Below are 25585 nucleotides of genomic sequence, written 5' to 3'. Positions count from 1 at the left end.
AGAAAAACCCTTGAATGAGTAGATGCGTTTGACTGGTACTGTATATAAAATCCAAATCAAATTTTATTGGTCACACACACATATTTAGGAGATGTAATTGCGGGTGCAGCAAAATGCTTGTGAATTAAAAAATTACACTTTGAATAATTATATAATACATAGATCAATAATTAAATACATTCAGATAAATAAATACAATTAATACATTTTAGTCAGTATTTTTGTATTTCCTTGCTCATTTATTTAATTGTGTGAGTTTATTTGTTAATTTATATTTTTATGTGTTAATTTATTCATTCATTTAATTCTAATTACAGCAGTTTTGGTCCGCCATAGTAATGAGCCTTGTTGTTGGAAAACCACATCACAACAGTGTCCGACTTCCGGCTGTCGCAGATGCACATCCTCCGATTTTACTCCTCCACTTTCATCTGCAGTCGGTTGCTTCAGCCTTACCACTCAAACAAGCCCTGTGAAGAAGCAGAGATACTTTTGAGGAGATGGGAAACTCCATTGGAATGATATTACCGCCCATTGTGTACGTACCCATGCGTCGGTAAGGGGCCGCGCGGTGCATTTTGGGTGATTCTGGTGACAAGGAGAGCGCTCCTTTTAAGGAGTGAATGGGAGTCAATTGGTTGCTAGCTCAAAAACCCAACGTTAGCATGTATTTCATGAATAAGAAGTACATTACAAATATTTTGAGACGTGATATAGTTAACTTATCTGTAATATCATATAGCTTTGTAATCGTGACATTATGTACTTTAGAGGAAAATAGGCAGGTTTGTTGACTCAGCCTGACAACTTCAACGCGATTAGTCGACAGTCTGCTGGATGGTGCCTTATACGTTGATATCTCTTTATTTCTTGAACATCTCTGGTTAAAGTATTCTGTGCATCCCGGCCTCATTCACATTGTAGCTATCGTTTTCTAGTCGGAGGCATTTAGGAGTTGAAAAATCACTTCCGGCAAGTAACTTGGATGGTAAAGGTTAAAGGTAGCCTTGCTCTGTTCTCAAAACATTCACATTGGTGCGATATATCCGAGCAAATTCTGCATTGACCTCGCCTGCTTTAAAGTGTTTAAAGAGGAGGAATTCAAGAAAAGCGAGATGAAACAGCAAGACGTTACTGCTCTCTCATCCAAGTATTATCAAATCTTTGGTATGATACATAGCTAGCTACTTACACGGTTTTGAACGTTTACTTGCTAGATAACGTTAGCGAACCTCAGTTTATGCGTTAGCTCGGTGCCACCAAATATAGGACAAAGTTGCAAGTCGAACCCAAAAGTTAGTACAGACAAATAATACGAACTAGTTTTCATGCGACTTGTTAGCTAGGTGCTGTGAAAGAATGGGTTTTAGTTAATAAACGAGTTATCAACCACGCTCAATTGAGCTTTTCATGTGAGCACTGGAGCTTGTTTCGGTATTTTAATGGGAGGTGGGCTGCGTTGGAGTGCATCTAGTGGGCGACACTTGCGGAGGTGCCGGCGACCTGCTAGACTTGGATGGAGTCGCTTGCCGGGTACGTCTACAAAGCGGCTGCTGAGGGCCGAGTCCTGACGCTGGCCGCCTTGTTGCTCAACCACTCCAAGCCAGAGACACGATATCTACTGAGTTACGTGACCCACCTCGCCGGCCAAAGGTCAACTCCTCTCATCATCGCAGCTCGAAACGGACATGACAAAGTTGTGAGGCTGCTGCTGGATCACTACAGGGTGGATACTGAACAAACTGGCACAGTCAGATTTGATGGGTTAGTATTCATGAATTTAATCATTCTGGCTGTTCACCACCATGGCAGCCTGGCAGCACACCAGCTCCTTAAATTCAATTGTGTGTTGTGTCAATTGTGTGTATTTGCACTTTATTTATGTTGTTATAATTGTGGGAAATTAAGGTCTTTAATACACTTCCATGTGCATTTGATGATTGATTAATTCTACCCATCTCCTCTCTCCTTCAGGTATGTCATTGATGGGGCCACTGCTCTGTGGTGTGCAGCTGGCGCAGGACACTTTGAGGTAGTCCGCCAGTTGGTGTGCCACCAGGCCAAAGTCAACCACACCACTGTCACCAACTCCACCCCCCTGAGGGCAGCCTGCTTTGACGGGTGTCTGGACATTGTGAAATACCTGGTGGACCACCAGGCCAAAATCGGCATCGCCAACAAGTACGACAACACCTGCCTGATGATTGCTGCCTACAAGGGCTATTCGGACGTAGTGGGCTTCCTGCTGGAGCATGGAGCTGACCCCAACTCCAAGGCCCACTGTGGGGCCACCGCCCTGCACTTTGCTGCTGAGGCGGGCCACCTAGACATCGTTAAGGAGCTGGTGCGCTGCCAGGCTGCCATGGTGGTGAACAGCCATGGCATGACACCGATCAAGGTGGCGGCGGAGAGCTGCAAGGCGGAGGTGGTGGAGCTGCTGCTGTCTCATGCCGACTGTGGCCCGCACAGCCGCATCGAGGCCCTTGAGCTGCTGGGTGCCTCGTTCGCCAATGACCGGGAGAACTATGACATCCTCAAGACCTACCACTACCTGTACCTGGCCATGTTGGAGCGCCACCGCAATCCCGTCACGCTCATCGCCAAAGAGCTGCTTCCGCCCATCGAGGCCTACAGCGGCCGGTGCGAGTGCCGCACCCTGCAGGAGCTGGAGGCAATCCGGGCAGACCGCAACGCGCTGCACATGGAGGGCCTGATGGTGCGTGAGCGTATCCTGGGCTCGGATAACATCGACGTGTCGCACCCCATCATCTACCGGGGAGCTGTGTACGCCGACAATATGGAGTTCGACCAGTGCATCAAGCTGTGGCTGCACGCGCTGCACCTCCGTCAGAAGGGCAACCGCAACACGCACAAGGACCTGCTGCGCTTCGCCCAGGTCTTCTCCCAGATGGTGCACCTGAAGGAGCCGGTGGGGGCGGAGCCAGTGGAGCAGGTGTTACACTGCAGCGTGCTGGAGATCCAGAGGAACATCGCAAGGATGGAGGCGGCGCCTGAGGCCGAGCTGCACACGGCCATGGACAACTGCGAGTCCAATATGTTCACCTTCCTCTACCTGGTGTGCATCAGCACCAAGACTGTGTGCGGCGAGGACGCACGTGCCCATGTCAACGAGCAGATATACAACCTGATCCAGCTGGACCCGCGTTCACGGGAGGGCTTGTCCCTGTTGCACCTGGCCATCAGCTCCAGCACGCCTGTGGACGACTTCCACACCAACGACGTGTGCAGCTTCCCCAACGCTCAGGTCACCAAGCTGCTGCTGGACTGCGGTGCGCAAGTGAACGCGGTGGACCACGAGGGCAACAGTCCTCTGCACATCATCGTCCAGTACAACCGGCCTATCAGCGACTTCCTGACACTGCACGCCATCATCATCAGCCTGGTGGAGGCGGGCGCCCACACTGACATGACCAACAAGCAGAAGAAGACGCCACTGGACAAGAGCACCACAGGTGTGTCGGAGATCCTGCTTAAGACCCAGATGAAGATGAGCCTCAAGTGCCTGGCGGCACGTGCCGTGCGCCAGCACCAAATCACCTTCCGCAACCAGATCCCTAAGACCCTGGAGGAGTTTGTGGCGTTCCACTGATCCACCTGGCCAAGGAGGCTTTTTAAACCATTAGACAACTTGTGTTCTAGTCATTTTTTTATATATATTTTTTATTGTTTGAATTTTCTATCAAATCAAAATGGTGCTTGCTGCTGATGATGATTAGGAACAGTCGGATGCATTTTGTGTTTTAAAACAATGGTTCCTTTTTTCTGTTTTAAGTATGAATCACAAGTACCAGCAGCATCACCCATATTCTCATTCTCCCATATCTCTCCCACTGAAGTGTTACGGTCTGTGGCTGTCATTGTGACACAGTGGGTGTCAATAGCAGAATGAGGAAATTGTCAGCCTGCTTTGAGCTTTCACTTTCCTAGAGTGTTCCAAAGAGACTACCTGGCAAAGCCAAGCATCCACACAATGGTGACAACAGCAGGACCTTTTGGCTGCTTGTAGTGCATGGACCCAATTGTCCCAGACTCCCAGCTAGGTTCGCAACCATGAAAAGTAGCATTACTCTATTGATTCATTTTGCAGGTTGCCTGTTGAAGTGGTGTTGTATGCAGGTTTGCAATGATTATTAAGGCCCGTTGTTTGAGCAAGTGAGTGTGTGTCCGTGAGAGAAGAGGAGATGAGAAGGTAGTAGTTGAATTTAGAACTTTGTACTTAAGAGTTTGTTTTTTCATAACCAATATAAAAAAAGGTTTAAGAGGTGTGTGATTTTTGTTTTGTACTTAAAAATATATGTATAATGAGCTTTCTTTTACATGAACACTGACTGGTAAAGATGTGCCTTATTTTATATTTTGGAATAATTAGGCCTAGATATCCCTTGTAACCAAGTCACCCTTGTAACCAAGTCACCAACACGTGGGTTGTTGGCCATCCTGACTTGCTTGGCTTCTGTGTGTGGAGACTCCACGGCTTTGGTTGAGCATTGCCACATAATGGCCGTTTTTAAATGGATTCTGCTGGGTTATTGATGTTTGAGCATGTCTTCCATTCTCCGTCTTTTGTTTGTGTGTGGGTACGCATGCTAAGCGAATGAGAGAGGGACTGTGGAGTGTTTGTGGCGGTGTTGAATGTAGGCCTATAGCCTAGGCTTTTCCACTCATGCTTGCAACCTGTCGTTTGTCCTTAACAACTAACGATTCTACTGTCTGTCATTTTGTGTGTTCGAAACGGATGATCAGAGATTTAAAGCTGAGAATGAAAGGTGATTTGATTCAAGATTTTCATCCAAGTAGATCATAGTGTGGTATTGTACAACTGAAAATGCTATATTGATTTGACCAGATTTGACTTAACTGTGTGACCGTATGTTTTTATTTTGGGGGACTTGAGTGGAGATTGTATGTATTTTGTGTTTGAAGTGAGTAGTGGACTGAGATGCAAATTAGCCTAAAGACAGTTTAACTCAGTGTTTCTTCATCAGTTTACGTTTGTCAGAAATACCAATACCAAATGTTTTGACATTGGTCCAAAAATGTAATGTGTAAATGTAACATTTTCTGACATCCAAGAGGGTTGTGTCAAAATTGGTCCAATGTCGCATGCAATGACCCACATGTCACGCATACAGATGGCTTCTGGATTGAGTCAGAGCAACAGTGGGCTTAAATCTTAACTGATAATTCCACACAAACACACACAACTATAATTTCATATGGAATCTGACCAATTCACCCTGTTGCTATACAGATATTGCTCAATTGTTAGGATTTTTCAATTTCATGTGATCTGATGGAATGTGTGATAACTGGTAGATCTTTTCTGATGGATATCATAGTCAAGGTGTCCTATTTGAGTATTTTATTTTTAAATTCATTTTTTACCTCCCTTCCCAATTTCGTGATATCAAATTACGATCTTGTCTCATCGCTGCAACTCCCCAATGGGCTCGGGAGAGGTGAAGGTCGAGTCATGCGTCCTCTGAAACATGACCCGCCTAACCGCGCTTCTTAACACCTGCCAGCTTAACCCGTAAGCCAGCCGCACCAATGTGTTGGAGGAAACACAATCCAACTGACAAATGAAGTCAGCCTGCAGGCACCTGGCCTACCACATGGAGTTGCTAGAGTGCGATGAGCCAAGTAAAGCCCTTCTGGCCAAACCCTCCCCTAACCCGGACAGCACTGAGCCAATTGTGCGCTTTCCTATGGGATAAAACTGTCTGTCGTAACATTCAATTATCAATTAATTTCATTAATTCTTGCAACATGCAATCAATGATCAGTTCTTAAGATGTCTTTTCCTTATCTATACTGTCTGCACCATGATCTATTTAGCCTGTGCACATATATGACAGACAGTTGTTGGTGGGAGCAGGTCTCTGGAGTCACTGGAGGAGCGTATATTGATCCTGCTGTAGAATTAATTGCGGCCAGCAGTTCTAACGAATGAGTCACTCAGAAAAACAAATCATGACTCTCGAGTCAGTAGAAATGGTTGTTTCAGTGGAAGGGCTCAGCACAGCAAGACTGGTGTGCTTTTTGGCCAATGGCGAAGTGGGATAAGGGCACCGAGCTGGCACCCACATTCTCATGTCTGGGGGTCCCTGAGAGATGGGGCTGAAGCAGGTCCACACTGTCACCATGGTTACCGCTCTTCTGGCGTCTTCCCATAGCTACTTGCTCCTCCTCATCCTCCTGCCTGTTGAAGAAGCCCAGCTGGGAAGGCAGAGAGAGGGAAAGAGTGAAACCCAGGGGTTAAAGCAAAGAAAATCACTCAATCTCAGATTGATTGTCTGCGGGGCCAAGTTAACCTCCCCTTTCATGTAAAAAAGTTATGACCATTATGTTGTTAGGAAAAGAGTACTGTTAAATGATCTTTTGTGCATGTATTAAACTGAAAGTTTGACCAATTCCAGTCCTTTTCAATATATATATTTATATATTTTTTTTTAAGAATCCATATCACGAAAATCCGTCGCAGTGACAGAGAACTTGAGCCCCTGGAAACCAAAACACTTAACCAGGTGTCTCCAGGCAGCAACATACTGGTAACCACTAGACTTTTTCAACAACATGTTTTCTTTCTGCAAGGCAAGGCAAAACAGTTTAGGAAATGCCTGAGAGCATTTCACTATCTTTCAATTATATCAGTGTTAAACCATTTCATAACAGCAGTGAAAGTGTAGAGCGCAGGTAATCAACTTTATAGATGTATTCAAAACCCTTATTCCACATTTTGTTGTTACAGCCTGATTCCAAAATTGATTTAATGTAGTTTTTTCTCACCCTTCTACACACACAATACCCCATAATGACAGTGAACATGTTTTTAGAATTTGTAGCAGATGTATTGAAAATAAAATACTTATGTAAATTTGGCATTTCTGTATTCACACCCTAGTGAATACATGTTAAAATAACCTTTGGCAGCGATTACAGATGTGATTCTTTCTGGGTAAGTCTGTGTTACACAACAGCCATAGATATTCAATAGATATTAAGTTCTCTCACGTCACCCCGCTCCTCCGCTCTCTTCACTGGCTTCCAGTTGAAGCTCGCATCCGCTACAAGACCATGGTGCTTGCCTACGGAGCTGTGAGGGGAACGGCACCTCCGTACCTTCAGGCTCTGATCAGGCCCTACACCCAAACAAGGGCACTGCGTTCATCCACCTCTGGCCTGCTCGCCTCCCTACCTCTGAGGAAGTACAGTTCCCGCTCAGCCCAGTCAAAACTGTTCGCTGCTCTGGCACCCCAATGGTGGAACAAACTCCCTCACGACGCCAGGTCAGCGGAGTCAATCACCACCTTCCGGAGACACCTGAAACCCCACCTCTTTAAGGAATACCTAGGATAGGATAAAGTAATCCTTCTAACCCCCCCCCCCCCTTAAAAGAGTTAGATGCACTATTGTAAAGTGGTTGTTCCACTGGATATCATAAGGTGAATGCACCAATTTGTAAGTCGCTCTGGATAAGAGCGTCTGCTAAATGACTTAAATGTAAATGTAAATGTAATATTCAAGCTGATTTAAGTCAAAACTGTAAGTAGGTCACTCAGGAACATTCAACGTCGTCTTGGTTAGCAACTCCAGTGTATATTTGGCCTTGTGTTTTAGGTCATTGTCCTGCTGAAAGGGGGAATTGTCTCCCAGTGTCTGTGGGAAAGCAGACTGAATCAGGTTTTCCTCTAGGATTTTGCCTGTGCTTTGCTCTATTCCGTTTATTTTTCTCCTAAAAAAACTCCCTTGTGTCGTGGAAAATCATTTTCAAATACAACGCTTACCAGAACTTTTAAAATCAAACATGCTCTTTATTACAACTGTACAGCCCACTGGCATGTCCCCGCGGAACACACCCCGCGGAACACACTCCGCGGAACACACCGCTTCCCAACCCCGGTTCCAACATTTATACATAAATAGCATATGGGTCCACCCCATATGCAAATAAGCATACTTCCCCTAATTCTTCCTGCCATCCTTATCTTTTTAGTTCAGGCTTCCTGCTTGTTCACGCCTACTAACGCCCATTATCTGCTTTCAGTTAAATTATAATAGTGGCCAGACCCATGCTTGTCTTAAAAATAATATATGTCCCTCTATACTCTAGGCCTATGACTCAACCCTGTATTTAATTCAATGCCCCAGCATGTTCTCTGGTATGTCCTTATTGGAATTGGCAGACTCTATGTCTCTTCTTATCATTAGTGTCCAGTTGCCTTAGGCATATTTCTCTGGTATGTGTGCTTTTAGTGGAATGTGTAGACTATAAGTCTAGTGTGTCCAATTGTTTTAGGTGCCCATGTGTCTGGTCAGTCTGTCAGCACAATGGAGAAAATAAGAGGGCCAGAACATCCCTTAGTATATCTCCATTACCACAGTCTCATGATCAACGTGAACATGTGGTTCGTTACTTTAATGTTCAGCTGTCTTATGTCTTTATATGTTATCCATGTGTCTTATGTTACTACTACAATCCCCCCTCTGGGGCTATTTAGCCACATAAATGATACAAATAAGACTTTGGGATAGTAAATTAAAATACCTATGATAAACAAGAAAATACAAAAAATTAAAACAAAGTGAAGCATATAAACCAACTAGACCAAACATCTCCAATGTGAAATAGGAGTAAAAGATCCAATCAGAAACATTAAAGAAAACCAACTAGACCAAACATCTCCAATATTCATAAGAGTAAAAGATCAAATTTGGTATAAAAATATAATTAATCCATTCTAAGTTCATATTTGGTGTTATCCACAAAAATATAGATTCAAATCCTGATTTAACCTCATCTCTGGCCTTGAAATCCCTAGGTAGACCTCTAAGCAGTCCAATTGCATTAAGGTATACCTCAGGATCCTTATCATAAGCCATTTTAACTCTAGGTTTAACATAGTCATCATGGAGTGATTCAATAATAGTAACCTATTTAATTGCTCTAACTAAGGCACAAGGACCAATCCATCCATCAGGCAATACATTCAACAGTTAGTTTTTTTCCACACATCCAGAAACTATCAGCAATACCTCTGTCTTGATTTTTCAACATAGTAAGAGATGGCGCAACCTGAGTTATGTAACTACACAACCCTTTTCTATTCATAATCAATCCTTTATCATTACTTTTACGAACTCCCGCATTCTCTAGCACCCAAATAGTATCACATTCTACAGTGGTGTTTCCTACATCAATTCCTTCAGTGTGGTGTCTGTAAAAACATTCATATTTTCCTTTAACCACAGTACTTCTGTCTAACTGGGGTCCATTTAATTCAGTTCTAATTTCATAGGCAGCACAATCATTGTCTCCCAACTTAGTCTCGTTTAACATGGCTCTGCCTCTAGTGCTCCCTTGAGCAATCCTACATTCAATGTCACACAAGGAAATAGAATACTTTCTATTGGTACAATGGTCATTTTTCCAACTTACACAGTTTTTAAATGATGCTGGTTCAGAGACTATTAAAAGATCAGACAAAGGTGATTTTCTACACAAAATACAATTGTCCATTCTGTGTTTGTTTGCCATAGACTTAACCCATTTGTACCACTCGTTCTTCACTACTTCTTCTCGTGTGCTGTCCTTGAGTGGTTCTAATATATCTAATTCTGTCGCTTTTTCAATGTTCTTATCTTGAGGTAGATCATTAGAGTTTATCAGAAAGTTCCAAATGTCAGTAAAAAACTCTCCTGACTGATGTCTCAGGTTGCTTTGTTGGCACGGTGGTCTGCTTGGTAAGGGCAGTCGATGTCATCTAGTGGTAACTACTGTGGTCGTCACAGCAGCCGCCACCCTTGTTGTTGTCACAGGTTCTTCCTGTTCAGGTGCAAGGGTGGGATCAATCTTAATGACCGTGGTGCTACTCCCTTCGGTCACTGTTGTTCTTGTTATTTCAACTATTAATTCTTCACCTTCAACTGGTTCAATCTGATTCATGATGAGCACCCTCTCGTCTTTTTCTTTGATTAATGTCAGGTCACATCCTTTCGGATCCCAAACGACTTGTCCCTTTGTTTGGTGATGTGTCCATCCACAGAGTGCCATCTCCGGTAAGGGTTTGATCCTTATGATTGAGATAGACTTCAGTTCTCCTGCTTCTGTTATAAGTTGAGGTGGAACAGAGATTCTAACCTTGTCAGTCTTTTTGGATTGTTCGGCTGATTCCTTTCTTCTCTTCCTGCTTCCACCATACCTCTTGATTGTGCATTAGTCTGTTGGTTCTATACTAGCATTCACTGTTACTTCTGTTATGTCAATGTCATTATTCTTTTGTTGTTCTAACTTCAATTGTCTGTAAAGGAGACCATTCAAAAGTTTAAAAGTCAATTGTGGGGAAATCCCCATTTTCTTCAGCTTGCAGGACTTTTCCTCCTCTTTCTTCACCTGAGGCTCCCTCCTCAGGCCGGACTTAACTTCCATCTGGAAGGTTTCAATTTTTAGGGAAAAGATGTTCTCATTCTGTGCCTTGTGAGGCCTCTCCTCCTCTTATGGGTGCATTAGTCGGTGCACGTGTCATATTTTGGCTTTCACTTGATTTACTGTTTTCTTGGCTCCTCCCTGGCATCTCAATCGTTTCCGCTGCTCCTGCTCCCTTCAGGCTCCCTCCTGGTGAATCAGCATCCTCAGTGTCCTCATCTCTATGTGGTTGTATCCTTCTCTCTGTTGGGACTCAGCTGCAGTGGTTCAGATGGTACCACGTCTGGCTTCTTTTCACTTGGACGGCCGTTCTTGTTGCTTTGGCCACCTCATAGGGTCCATCTCTCCTCGGTTGATCCCACTTCCTCCGGATCCCTCCAACGTGGACTAGATCTCCTGGTACCACTGAGAGAGGTCCTTCTGGTCCCCTTTGGATCATCAGACGCAGAACCTCTCATCCTGGTTCAGGTTTCTGCCTACTTTCTGTGAAGCATTCATACTTAGAGACTTATGGCCTCTGTTCTAAGATTGCACCATACATCCTCTTACTTCCATCACTCATCACACAACAAACAGACATTCCAGCTGAAGCTGGCGAACCCCTCTCCTTCTGGTTTCCTAAACATAAAACTTGGAAAACAACAGACAAAACATAACAGCATTGACAATGTTATGTGTTATGCATAAATATATTCATGCAAACTGAAATCTGAGACCATGACAATTCCCACTCTCTCTTTACCTGACTCTATGCCTCCAGGATACTTTTCTGCTGGACTCCACAAAAATAAAAGCCCTAAAAAGCTTCCTCATGCTTCCACCCAGTCTTCCCCTTTCGGCCACAGGTTCTGAGAGGTGTTCCCAAATCATGTCATTTTTACTTAGTTTCCCATCTACTCCATTTCAACTGATAATCATGTGCATAACCTACAATTAACATTCTCTCTTCTTGAATTAATTCAACACTGTATATGCTTTCATATCAATCCCTTTAACATGTTTGTTTAGAGTATAATATCCTATTATCCATTCTCTTTCACATGATGTATTAAAAATAAAACAAGTAGCCTCCAAACTCAACCCAGTATGTCTATAGTGGAATCTAATCTCTCTCTCTTTCTCTCTCTGATTCCACATCCTCTGTCATGGTGTTTTCAAGCTCACCCATTATTCAGCTGGACCTTACTTCTCGTGAGACTTATGCACCCACCAAAGAGAGACATAAAGAACTTTACCACTGCAGTGTTGTAAGAAGTATACCACCAGCCTGGTGTATCTTGATGTACACTCAGTCTCCAGAATGCAGCCCAAGCCCTTCCATTTCTGGCTGTTTTTTCCTGAGGACATACACACTAACACATGGGTTATTTCCTGACAACATTAGCAAGATCACTAAATCTTAATTTTTAATAACAGCCCTATGTAACCATTCTGCCTCAAATACCTGGCCTCCTGCCACAGAAATATTCAATGATAATCAAATGATGTTCCCTACATCAACTGCTGTAAAATAACATGTAATCAGTCAAGCGTCTTCCAGTTGGAAGAATATCCAATCCTAACAAAACTATGTCATAAGTTTCTTAAACTTTTGCTCTAATGTTCAAAATGCCACCACTTATTCTTTTTACCATATCTTTAGATATGTGAATTGTTCTATTTACTTTTAGAATTGTCCCTATATTTTACACAGCCAGCTGTCTTTCCTTTTCTGTGAATTATCTCTATTTTTATACATATTTCTAGAAATAACACCCCTTTACTACCATTACCTTCATTTATAAGTCCCCTAACCCATAACTGCCATTGTTTGATACATACTTAAAACATCCTTAAGTCAATTTATATATCATTTATATCAGTCCCTCCTCAGGAACATATACACAACCTTATGTTCCTCAAAACAAAAATAAATTGACCAAACGAGAAAAAGAGAAATTAAACTAAAAATAAAAAATAAAAAAAATAATAATAATAATAATTGCACATTTGCAATATTACCACTATTTGTAATGTAATGGAAAACGTCCATCCGTTTCATTCTATGCCAATGTTATTGTTGGTCTCTTTCTTCTTCATTCATGGGTATCTTCGCACAACAGACTACCTATTTATTCAATTGAACATTACATTTTATCATCCCAATTCCAATGACATTATAAAACGAAAGAAACAAAAAACCTTTAATCTAAAATTCTGTAAGTTCTGTCAACCTCCTTGTCTCAGGATTAGTTTCCAGAGCTTCCCTAAGCCTATTAACGTTAAACAGTTCTATATCCAAATAACTAAACAGTTATATTTTTTATTTTATACATTTTCCAACCCAATATTCAGGATAACAATCCTCAGTGTTTACTTTAACTCAAATTTGACCTTATCAATTCAATACACATCATCCCTTTAATAATTAACATTTATACTAAACACTTTTATTACCAGTATTATCTAATTTCCCAATAGCCCTTTTGTCTCAGTTTTTCTCTCATGAGTGGCCTGGTAATAAAAGGTCAATACCCCAATTCCTTTAAATCATAATTCACCCTGGCCCATATCATTTCAACATATCTATTATTTGATACAGTTCACAGGTCATCAGACACAGTTGTCCCTCACTATTCAGTCGATTAGGGTGGGTATGAGCTCCACACCCACTTGTGGTGATATTCTCTCCCATGCCTTAAAGCATTCTGACGTCACCTTTTATGACAACTCCCTTATTCTACTGGTGATCTCCCAGATGAACCACAGATGATGTATCCATCAACAAAACCCACACAGAAACCCACACTCCAAGAAACCCCCCGGAGTAACCTACATCACTTTTTATATGCAGAATGAACAAAGCACATTTGTGTATTTACCCAAAGACCATAACCCCAAGGAACTGATAATTTTACCTATGAACACATGTTATATAAAAAAAAAAAAATTAAAATAAACCTATTCGAATAACTTATTCAATTTAAGGGTACAACTCTTCATAATTTTCCCAGGGACATAATAGATTTTCAAAGTAATTATACAGTTTGAATAGAGTCTAGTGTCTTAAACATTTTATAAGTATATCCCACCTGTTCCAACAATTTCCAGTAAAAGGTGATCAGTCTTTCACAAGAAATTCCTAGGATTCAGGGCATTTTGAGACCATTAATATGTTTCCACTCCCCCTTTCTTTAGGAGCAACTTAAATACATTTTTCAAAAACATGTTCATCCTTTTGCATACCCAATTTGAAACTGAATTGGAAAAAACCCTTCCAATATATCTACTAATGCATATTCATTCCCAGTACATGGTGTACTCACTAGTGAATCATAAGCCAATAATCGCAAAGGGACTGGACTCACTCATCCAGAACTCCATGTTTTAGCCTTATCCAGATATTTTTATTTTTAAAGCGGCTGACTTTAATTAACTGCTTTCCACAGTAATGCAGTCTCCAATGACATTGTTGACCAGAGAAGATTAAAAAACCCTTTTTTTCCCCTTATTCTTTCTGGAAAAGAAAGTGTACATATTGTTAATATTACATTTACGTTACATTTGAGTCATTTTAGCAGATGCTCTTATCCAGAGCGACTTACAAATTGGAAAGTTCATACATATTCATCCTGGTCCCCCCGTGGGAATTGAACACTCAACCCAGGCGTTGCAAGCACCATGCTCTACCAACTGAGCCACACAGGTCCACTGCCCGTTCCATTAAGATCTCTATCTAACGTCTTACTTTTACCTTTAGTTATTTATTTTGTCTATACTTTCTTACCTCTTCTCTATATTCTTATTGTTTCATTGTCTTTTATCCCATTTTACTGTTTAATTCCTGATTCACGGTTTTAGTGAAACCAACCTCTCATATTCTGGTCTCTGTCCTTCAGGCTATTTTTAGACCGTAGCTTCTGTAGACACAGAGTGATCGACGGCCTGTTTTTTCCTCTTCCTTTGTTACACCGTTCGTGAATCCTTAATCTGTCCTGAATTTCACTATTTATCACTATTTATCTTAACTAACCTAGATTCGTTTTTAACTTTATAGTACAATTTCATTTTATCAACGATTCTACTTTCTGTTTTGTTACCACACTGTTCTATTCATATTATACTATTCGGTTAACTCCTCTTTAATTATTTTTATTCATTATTTATTTTAATACCTTTTTAGTAATTTTACTATGGTCGCTTACTACTTTATCACATCAGTGTTTTTATCCTTGCTTATAACTTATTTTACTTCGATGTTTCTTAACTTCTTTCCCTCTGCCTAATAGCAGTTAACGACACCCTTCATCAACTCTACTCTGTCACAGGAGAGCTGCGCGCTCCCTCTCCTGGACGTTCTGCCTACACACACACACAACTTGTCTTTCCTTATTGACTTAATTCACTTCCACCTACATAAGCCTAGACTTCTACAATATGACGAGACTACTGTCTAATCGGATCAGCTTGTCTTCATATTCTATTCAACCCCCAATACTTATCTTTTCTTCTATTATTAGAGTAGTATTGTGGCGTGACCTACTGAATTACCAAACCCTGGTAGCTAGACAGAGCGGTTTTTTATTCGCAGGATTTCTTTTGCATTTGAACGCCGCACAATCGGGCCAACGTTTTTCCTGCACCTACTACTTCACTCATACAGTCCTCCTTTCAGAGCGGAAACTATGAATATTTATTTAACTACTGATTTATGTTTTGACCGTATAAGTTACTTTTGCAGTTGAACGCCGCACAATCGGGCCAACGTTTTCCTACAACCTACTGATTTATGCTTTGACCGTATAAGTTACTTTTGCAGTTGAACGCCGCACAATCGGGCTAACGTTTTCCTACAACCTACTGATTTATGCTTTGACCGTATAAGCTACTTTTGCAGTTGAACGTCGCACAATCGGGCCAACGTTTTCCTACAACCTACTGATTTATGCTTTGACCGTATCAGCTACTAGTTGTAGCCCTGTGCCTGAGCCCAGCCGCTCAACTAGAGAGTACAAACAGTTGCGCCGATCAGCCCACACAAGGCTGCTCAAAATGAATGGTCCGACGAGAGGGGCAGTCCGAATCACACACACCCGACACGAGTCGCCCGCTCAGGTTGACTGAGGTGTGTTTACGCACATCCCAAAACAGATCCTGATACGGTCGAACCCGGCCAAGCAGAATCAGACGGAACAACTCCCCCAATCAAACCAGACACATGAACCTGTCTCGAGCAGTCCAACCAGAACAAATGCCCGCTCCCCCCAGCCAAACACCCGACACAATCAAAGTTCACAGTTCCAGTTCACTCAATCTCTAGACATGCGCATTCATACAAAACCCAAACTCACACATGCATGCACATTTATTTGAATTCAAAAGTTCTTTCGTTTTTATCGTTTTTAGGAAATTTGAGAGAGAGACCTACATGACATTCCTCCCGCTGAGACAGGACTCTGAAGCAATCTACACAAACATTTCAACTATTGTAAGAACTTGCTTACCGTATATAGTTGGGTGGCCACCTCTGTTTGTTTAGATTGTCCAAAGAACCCGTCAGCCAAGAACATCTCCGTCCCTGTCACTCCTGGACCAGCTCGCCAATTATGTCGTGGAAAATAATTTTCAAATACAACGCTTACCAGAACTTTTAAAATCAAACATGCTCTTTATTACAACTGTACAGCCCACTGGCATGTCCCCGCGGAACACACCCCGCGGAACACACTCCGCGGAACACACCGCTTCCCAACCCCGGTTCCAACATTTATACATAAATAGCATATGGGTCCACCCCATATGCAAATAAGCATACTTCCCCTAATTCTTCCTGCCATCCTTATCTTTTTAGTTCAGGCTTCCTGCTTGTTCACGCCTACTAACGCCCATTATCTGCTTTCAGTTAAATTATAATAGTGGCCAGACCCATGCTTGTCTTAAAAATAATATATGTCCCTCTATACTCTAGGCCTATGACTCAACCCTGTATTTAATTCAATGCCCTAGCATGTTCTCTGGTATGTCCTTATTGGAATTGGCAGACTCTATGTCTCTTCTTATCATTAGTGTCCAGTTGCCTTAGGCATATTTCTCTGGTATGTGTGCTTTTAGTGGAATGTGTAGACTATAAGTCTAGTGTGTCCAATTGTTTTAGGTGCCCATGTGTCTGGTCAGTCTGTCAGCACAATGGAGAAAATAAGAGGGCCAGAACATCCCTTAGTATATCTCCATTACCACAGTCTCATGATCAACGTGAACATGTGGTTCGTTACTTTAATGTTCAGCTGTCTTATGTCTTTATATGTTATCCATGTGTCTTATGTTACTACTACACTTGCCGGTGACAAGTGTAACGGATGTGAAATGGCTAGCTAGTTAGCGGTGGTGCGCGCTAGCAGCCTTTCAGTCGGTTACGTCACTTGCTCTGAAACCTAGAAGTAGTGGTTCCCCTTGCTCTGCAAGGGCCGCGGCTTTTGTGGAGCGATGGGTAACGATGCTTCGTGGGCGACCGTTGTTGATGTGTGCAGAGGGTCCCTGGTTCGCGCCCGGGTCGGGGCGAGGGGACGCCGTAAAGTTATACTGTTACACAAGCATACCCATAACATGATGCAGCCACCACCATGTTTGTAAATATGAAGAGTGGTACAGAGATGTTCACAAATCTTTGAGGTAGAGGTCAAGAGTTTTAGGGTCAAGTCTCAAGCACCTTTTGGCAATGGCTTTCTGCCTGCTGTGGGTTAGGTCTATAAACCTAGTAAATGATTTGAAGAGACTCCCTTGGTCATTAGTCCATACTTGTATGAAAGAAATCACATCAGGCACTATTTCAATCAAAATAAATGTCCTTTTAAAATGTAGACAGTTTACATTAATAAAATGACTTTAATAAAAGTGAGTGTCTCCTGACCCCTCCTGTCTCAGCCTCCAGTATTTATGCTGCAGTAGTTTATGTGTCGGGGGGCTAGGGTCAGTCTGTTATATCTGGAGTACTTCTGCTGTCTTATCCGGTGTCCTGTGTGAATTTAAGTATGCTCTCTCTAATTCTTTCTCTCTCTCGGAGGACCTGAGCCCTAGGACCATGCCTCAGGACTAACAGGCATGATGACTCCTTGCTGTCCCCAGTCCACCTGGCCGTGCTGCTGCTCTATAAAACATTATAGTTGCTCTTTAATGTTACTAAGACGGTTCACTAGTTCAACAGTCAATGTGAAACCATGTCCGCGTAAAGAAAATATAAAAAATAAACACATTTCCTACATTCTTTTTTTGACAATTACGTCCTTGTCTGCCTATTTTTTGCAGTACTCAGATGTTCTAGAATACTTTTCAGCCCTCTGTATTAAACTACTTTCTCTGTGTTACAATGCCGCCTGTTCCATGTTATCTGACACCATGCACAACAAAAACGTATCCCAGTATTGACTTGCATTGTTCACGAGTCTAGAGTCCAAGTCAAGTCTCAAGTCAATTGATCACGAGTCTAGGTGAAGTCAAGTCATTTTCTTTGCGACTTTGTTACAATGATGCTTGTATGAACTCGAACCCAGTCACAGAGAAACACAGCAAGCAGAGGTAAAGGTAAATTCAGCTCTTTACTTAAAACCTCTTAGGGATCCGGTGAAAATCAACAACATCCGGTGAAGTTAGAGCGTGCAAAATTCAAATGACAAAATAGTAATATTAAACATTCATGAACATACAAGTGTCCTACATCATTTAAAATCTTAACTTCTTGATAATCCAACTGCTTTGTCAGAATTCAAAAAGGCTTTACCGCGAAAGTATGCGATTATCTGAGGACAGCGCCCCACGATCTGATCCACACCAGATTGTACGCGTTCCGTAAATCCAATTTTGAAAAAAACGTAGCTCCCTGGAGTCTCTCAAAAGCTGATGACATAAGAGGCAGAGGATAATGGTTCTTGATGGTAATGTTATTCAAACCCTGGTAATCAATACAGGGGCGTAGTCCCCCATCCTTCTTCCCAACAAAGTAAAAGCCTGCTCCTGCAGGTGACGTGGACGGCTGAATCAAATCAGCTACCAGCGCCTCCTTAATATAACTGTTCATGGCTGCAGTCTCTGGACCTGAGAGAGAATACAGCCCCCCTCTTGGAGGAGTAGTGCCAGGCAGGAGGTCGATGGCAGAATCGTAGGACCTGTGAGAAGGCAGTTCGCTGGCCCTTCGTTTGTTGAAGACCTGACCCAGATCCCAGTAATCCCGAGGTACGCGGGAAAGATCATCCCCAGCTGGGGGAACCGGAGCATCGGGAGCCTCCAGACAAGCAGGATCAGAAAGATGAGGAGAGAGCTGCTGGCAGGTGAGCTGGCATGAAGGACTCCATCCCAGAATCCTTCCCAAGTGCCAGTCAATTTGAGGATTATGGATAGAAAGCCACGGATGTCCAAGAACAAGGGGAAGCTCAGGAGAGTCCACCAGATGTAACTGGATAAGCTGCACATGGTAATCCAGAACTCGGCGGAGGGAGTCTGGAAGGTCATCTAGGAATCTTTGGGTTGTCCGAGAATTGATAGCACGACTTTTGATTATCCTTGGTTGGGATCTGAGCAGATTATTTGTTGCGATTGCAAACGTAATAAAATGGTGGTCCGATAGTCCAGGATTATGAGGAAAAACATTAAGATCCACAACATTTATTCCACGGGACAAATCTATACAATTAATTCCATTCCCCACACCCAAGAACCCCCCAATGCACCAACAACCAAGAGAATGAACTAAAGAGAAAAAAGGAAAAGACAGAAGAAAACAGCAAACAACAATGCAAAAACACAATAAAAATTATAATAAATTTAAAACAAAGGACATCAAGGACAACTAAAATCATAACAGCAATGCCTACTTTTCTATGTTTGTGTGCATGTCTGGCACTATTACATGTATGTGTGTGTTCTTGTATGTGTTTATTTGAATGAGAGTGTGTGTGTATATGTATGTGTACAAACACCTGCACGGCATCAGCCTCAGGCAAACCGACATTAGTTGTAAAAACACTGCCACTTAGTGTCATTCAAATGTACTTTTATTATGTTTTATTTAGACTTAAAAATAAATAATCTTTTGACCATCATGCTCTCTCTCACACAGCAACTCCACTCCCACTTGTCTCCAATTCCACATACCAACCCTCAGCTTCCCTCAGCCCATCCCATCTATCTCTGCTGGCCACCCACTTCGTGTTTCTACACAACACATATCAATCAACTATGCTATGATGTTTAACGTACAATTTCAATCTATCTAATCGAATAGAATCTACAGATTGCGTGTTGAAGATAAATACTTTTACTAAGAGTATTAGTATATTAGTAATTGACTGACCCGGTCTCTCCAGATCTCCTAACAGCACTATTTCTATTTCTAGCACTATTATACACACATATATACAGTGGGGAGAACAAGTATTTGATACACTGCCGATTTTGCAGGTTTTCCTACTTACAAAGCATGTAGAGGTCTGTAATTTTTTATCATAGGTACACTTCAACTGTGAGAGACGGAATCTAAAACAAAAATCCAGAAAATCACATTGTATGATTTTTAAGTCATTAATTTGCATTTTATTGCACTGAACCTTTCTATTCTCATAGCTTCTACAGATTATAAATAAAAGATAAACGTTTTTGCTGAAATAATTATAATATTATTGATCAATTGACCAGTATTGCTATCTGCAGCGTTAGTTCTAGGTAAATGTTGCAATTCTTCAGCCATTCCTGGACCTGTGACCAAAAACGAGCTTCATATGGACAGAACCAAAATAAATAATCTAATGACTCTGCCCCCTCGCAGTAAAATCTGCACAGTTGGGAAGATTGTATCCCCCTTATAACATTCTATCGGTTGCAGGAATTTTGTATAATAATTTGAAATTGAAAAATTATACGTTTTGAATCCGCCGTCGTTTTGCATGTCAATTAATAAACCATGTGCCATGGAATCGGTACATCGTGTAACGGTCCTGACCTGTTTTATGTTGTTTTTTTATGTGTTTAGGTCAGGGCATGTGTTTTGGGTGGGCAGTCTATGTTATCTGTTTCTATGTTGGTTGTGGTTGCCTGGTATGGCTCTTAATTAGAGGCAGGTGTTTTGCGTTCTCCTCTAATTAAGAGTCATATTTAGGTAGGGTGTTCTCACTGTTTGTTTGTGGGTGATTGTCTTCCGTATCTGTGTTATGTCTTGCACCATACGGGACTGTTCGGTTGTTCGTTTCGTTTCGATGTAGTCTGTTTCCTGTCCGTAAGTGTTACGTTTAGTTATGTAAGTTTATGTTCAGGTTTCGTCTACGTCGTTTTCTTGTTTTGTATTTTTGAAAGTGTTTTGTTTTTTCGTGTTGCCATCGTCGTGTTAAATAAAAGATGGCTTATTTCCCTAATGCTGCATTTTGGTCTGATCCTTCTCTCCTCTCCTCGTCCGAGGATGAGGAGAGCGACAGCCATTACACATCGAAAATCTCTTCCCAACTATTTTGCAATTTAATAAATGACACAGCTGTAATATTTTTGGTCCTTAAATGAAATTGGTATATGTTTTCTTTAACTATTTTTGGACTTGGGCCGACAGACAAGTTCCTTACTTTTTCCCCCTTCCACTTTCCTCTTCCATTTTTGTGGTAATGCTGCAATTAGTTGGTTATACTTTTGGGTAGAGCAGACATTTGCATATGTCTGTGTTAGCTGCATGTGTGACATAACTCCACCAGTCCTATTTACGATATAATTTACGAAGATTATACCTTTTTTTTAAATGGAAAAATACTTTAAAAAATAAATAATTTGTATATTTGAGTTTAACCACAATATTTGTTGTATTATATGTTCTCTTTTCAGGTGGATTAAACTGAAATTGCAACCAACTTTCTAAGGCTTGTTTAAAAAATAACGATATTTTGGAAGTTATTTAGTTTTGAAATAACTGAAAGTGAGCAGTTGTATTCTGAATAAAGGGAAAAAGGCCATTCTTGAACTAGGGGTGAGACATTCTTACTAATTTACTAGAGAACCATTTCAGACTTAAGTATAACTTTTGTATGACTAATGCATTTAGTGAGGTCTCATGCTTTAATATTTAAAAATGTCTCCACTCAGAATTCATATTCATTATAGAAATAGGCCCTTTTAATTTTGTCTGGCTTGCCATTCCCAAAAAATAATGTTTTTCTGTTCATATAATTTAAAAAGCAGGTCACTAGGTGTTAATCAGGGTGATTTTCCACAGATAGACAGGTATTCTTTTCCATGGTAGCAAGATCTTATCTATTTTTGCTAACTTTATATAAAAATTTATTGGAGTGAGAATTTCTTTATTTTGGGATATGTATCCCGAGTATGTCCACATTCCCGTCAGACCATTTTATTGGTAAACTTCACGGTAATGTAAAAGTTACATTTTTTTGTGATCCAATACGTAATATACACTTATCATAATTTGGTTTTAATCCAGAGAGGTTAGAAAAAGTATCTAGATCTTCTATGAGGCTGTGGAGGGATTCTAATTGTGGTTTTAAAAGAAAACATGACTCATCAGCGTACAATGACACCTTTGATTTTAAGCCACGGAATTCTAATCCCTTAATTTTATTGTTGGATCTAATTTTAAAAGCTAACATTTTGATGGCAATAATAAATAGATTTGCCGATAGTGGACAACTTTGTTTTACTCCTCTTGACAGTTTAAAACTTTACACCTAGGGTTACTATACATAACTTGAACCCATTTTATAAGAGATTCTCCAAAATTGAAATATTCCAGGCATTTATATATAAACTCCAGTTGTACTTTATCAAAAGCCTTTTCAAAATCAGCTATGAAAACCAGGCCTGGTTTCCCCGATATTTCATAGTATTCTATTGTTTCCAGTACTTGTCTTATATTATCTCCAATGTATCGTCCATGTAAAAAACCTGTCTGATTAGAATGAATAATATCTGACAATACCTTTTTAATTCTATGTGCCAAGCATTTAGCTGGAATTTTTGCATCACAACATTGAATTGTGAGGCCTCCATTTTTTTTATGGACTGGATCTTTTTATATACACACCACTTGGATCCTGTTTCAGTAATAATGAAATCAGACCTTCTTGTTGCGTGTCCAATAATCTACCATTGATATAGCAGTGGTTAAACATGCTAATAATGGTCCTCTGAGTATATCAAAACAAGTTTTGTATACTTCCACTGGTATGCCACTCAGCCCTGGAGTTTTCCCAGACTTAAAGGCTTTAATTGCATCAAGAAGTTCCTCCTCTGTAATTTGGCCTTCACATGAGTCTTTCTGTACAGATGTTAATTTTACATTATTAATCGGGGAAAATCCATACAATTAGCTTCGGTTAGTGGAGATGGAGGAGACTGAAACGAAAACATATGCTTGAAGTACTTTACTTCCTCTTTAAAAATATTGTTCGGTGAATCATGCCTGACTCCATAATTTGTAACAAGTTTCAATAATTTTTTTGGGTAGCATTTCTATGGTGAACATGGAAAAATTATTTGGTGCATTTTTCCCAATATTCAATATTTTTTCCCAATATTCAATATAATAATAGTCTAGTGTTGCTTGTAGTGTTGATAAATTCTTATATACAGTATATTTTCAAAGCTTGGATCATCATTAATGAGTTTATTTTTGAGTTTGAGTTTATTTTTATTTTTACAGGGACAGTGCACATTAATCAACGTTTCAGTAAAAGTGCCGGTTTTAGCCAGCCGGCTAATTTTCAACCGCAGTCCCTGGGCAGGTTATTAAAAACAATTACAATATAGACAATAGCAACATAGAACAAGCAAGACATAGCAACATAGGACAAGCAAGACGTAGCATACAGACAGAACAACATAGAACAAAAAGCAGCAAGACAAAATTCATAAAAGCAACAAAGTGTTTCCACACCTTACAAGTTACAGACAACAGACATGGAAAGCGGCAACACACAGCTAGGGACCATGTTCACAAATCTGATTGACCTTTAGCCATGTCTTCAAGCATTTTGTGAAAGTGTGATATGTGGTGCAGTTATGTGTGCAGTTATTTGGACCGTATAGGTTAATAAGCCATATCTGTTTATTGTCCAATAACATATTTAAAATAATCCATCTACCTTGATGATCTGTTTGGACAATTTGCACATTTGGATCAAAATTACTGTTAATTAATATCATCACCCCTTTTGAATTTCTTTGCCCATGGGAGAAATAGTTATTTTTCCACATAACTTCATCTAAAATTGTTGAATGAGTTTCCTGTAAACAATAGATATTATATTCCTTCTCTTTTAGCCAGGTAAATACGGATCCTCTTTTCTTATTATCTGCTAAGCCATTACAATTATAACTGGCTATACTTATTTCACCAATTATCATAATGAGACACAAGTTTCAATTCTATTTATCATAATATATGTTTGTAAATGTATCATTAAAAAGTAACATGATGATTGAGTGTCTATATAGCTGTACCATGATATTTGCATTGCTACTAAGTAAACCTCCATTTGGTCCCTACTATTCCACCCGCTAAAACTCCTCCTCATCCCGAGTTGGGTTGTCATTCTAATGCCTGGCAGACCCCCTTGACCGCCCGGATCCCATGGCCCCGAAATTATCGCAGATTTGACCTTTAGCTCAATTCAGGTAAACATTATTTGCCCGTTGTTCATATTGTGTGTGTGTGCGTAAATTGCTTCTGTGTGTGTTTGTCTGTTCAGAACACTCCATATTGCTACGGCACTGATACTCTCCCGTCTCTGTAATAATATAGGAGATCCAGGAAACCAGAACCTGACATCAAGGAAGAGAGGGGAGCTGTCAGGACAGAGCGAGTACGTAGAGAGAGGGGAGGCCCACACAAGACAAATATCGCATATTCCTCTCAAGCCAGAGGAAGTAGTCCTTGGTAAACATTACCTCTCAAAAAAAGAATGACGCCACTTCTGACATGTCCTGTGTGTATAAATTGTTAGACCCTGATATGTTCACATCACTGAAGGCAATCATACAGGCCACACTGACAATCCCAGTTACCAGATCTTCAGTGCATTAAGACATCTACATACCTGGTTTAGGAGCCCAATGACCCAAGACAGAATGCATCATGACAATTGACAAAGATATACATACTAACACGCTTGGGAAAGAGTGAAGTCATAGACAAGTTTGCACCTACATTTTCATTTTGTTTAATTACTCATCTTTATGGACTGACTAACATCCTAGTTGTGTGTAATATAACTCGCAAACATTGTGAATATTTATCAAAAAGAAAGGAGGACCAAGGCACTCTTCATATAATTAACTAAAATGCCTTTATTTGTATGGCATGTTCAATAGAAACAAGGTTTTAAAACTCCGACGCATTTCGGCTGCATGGTCTTCGTCAGAGAGTACAACGAAATAATACAATGTCCTCTTTTGAACAGCTTTTCCAATTAGCCCTAATTTGAAGAGGGAGTGGTTATAAAATGTATTGGACACACCTAGTAAGCAATACTATACACATTAAAAAATTGAAATACTGTAGCTATGTTATCATAAAAATACAACTCCAAGCTAGAAGTATCAGAACACTTAGAAAGGTAGTTCTAACCTTAAATATGACTGGGAGAAGTGTCAAGAATAAGAAAGCAATATATTCCATAGTACACTAGAACACAGCAAAACATGAACAACAACAGTCTAAACATAGCTGAGGGCAATTGAGCAAAATGCCCACTAGATGACAGCAAATGGACCTATCACAACCCTACAGGAAGAGTGAAAAATCCATATCTTCATTTAAACCAGGGTATTTAGTGGCCTGTGGTTTGTAAATCCAAAAACGTTCCCTTTGGTTTAACTGTTTAAGACGGTCCCTTTTTCTAATAGAGGCCGGAATATGATCAATACCCATAGCTTGTAGGGACGCAGGGTTGCCATGGTGTTGCCATGCCACATTCCAATCTATAGATGACATGAGTGGTTTTGCAGTTAATGAAATGCTTGACGTAATACTCCATTTTGGAAGCTGTGTCAACAAAATACTTTTTCTGTGCAATATTTCTGCAATGGTTGCACTGGCTACATTTAAAAGAGCCCTTGGGTTTGTGGTCAAGCCAAGTTTTTTGAGAGTCACCCGGAAGGTAACTGTGGACTAATTTG

General features: G+C 40.8%; 1 protein-coding gene across 1 annotated transcript; it reads left to right on the top strand.

The window, feature by feature from the left end:
• The first annotated feature begins 636 nt into the window (after positions 1-636).
• Positions 637-6435, top strand: LOC139540401 (protein fem-1 homolog B-like). The gene is made up of 2 exons (XM_071344198.1): positions 637-1764; positions 1975-6435. The coding sequence occupies exons 1-2, from the start codon at positions 1517-1519 to the stop codon at positions 3608-3610; spliced, it is 1884 nt and encodes a 627-aa protein (XP_071200299.1). The 5' UTR covers positions 637-1516; the 3' UTR covers positions 3611-6435.
• The last annotated feature ends 19150 nt before the right edge of the window (positions 6436-25585 follow it).

Source organism: Salvelinus alpinus, chromosome 15, assembly GCF_045679555.1.
Source record: "Salvelinus alpinus chromosome 15, SLU_Salpinus.1, whole genome shotgun sequence".
Classification (NCBI taxonomy): domain Eukaryota; kingdom Metazoa; phylum Chordata; class Actinopteri; order Salmoniformes; family Salmonidae; genus Salvelinus; species Salvelinus alpinus.
Note: the sequence above shows the minus strand (reverse complement) of the source record. Positions and strands in the feature narration are given on the sequence as shown.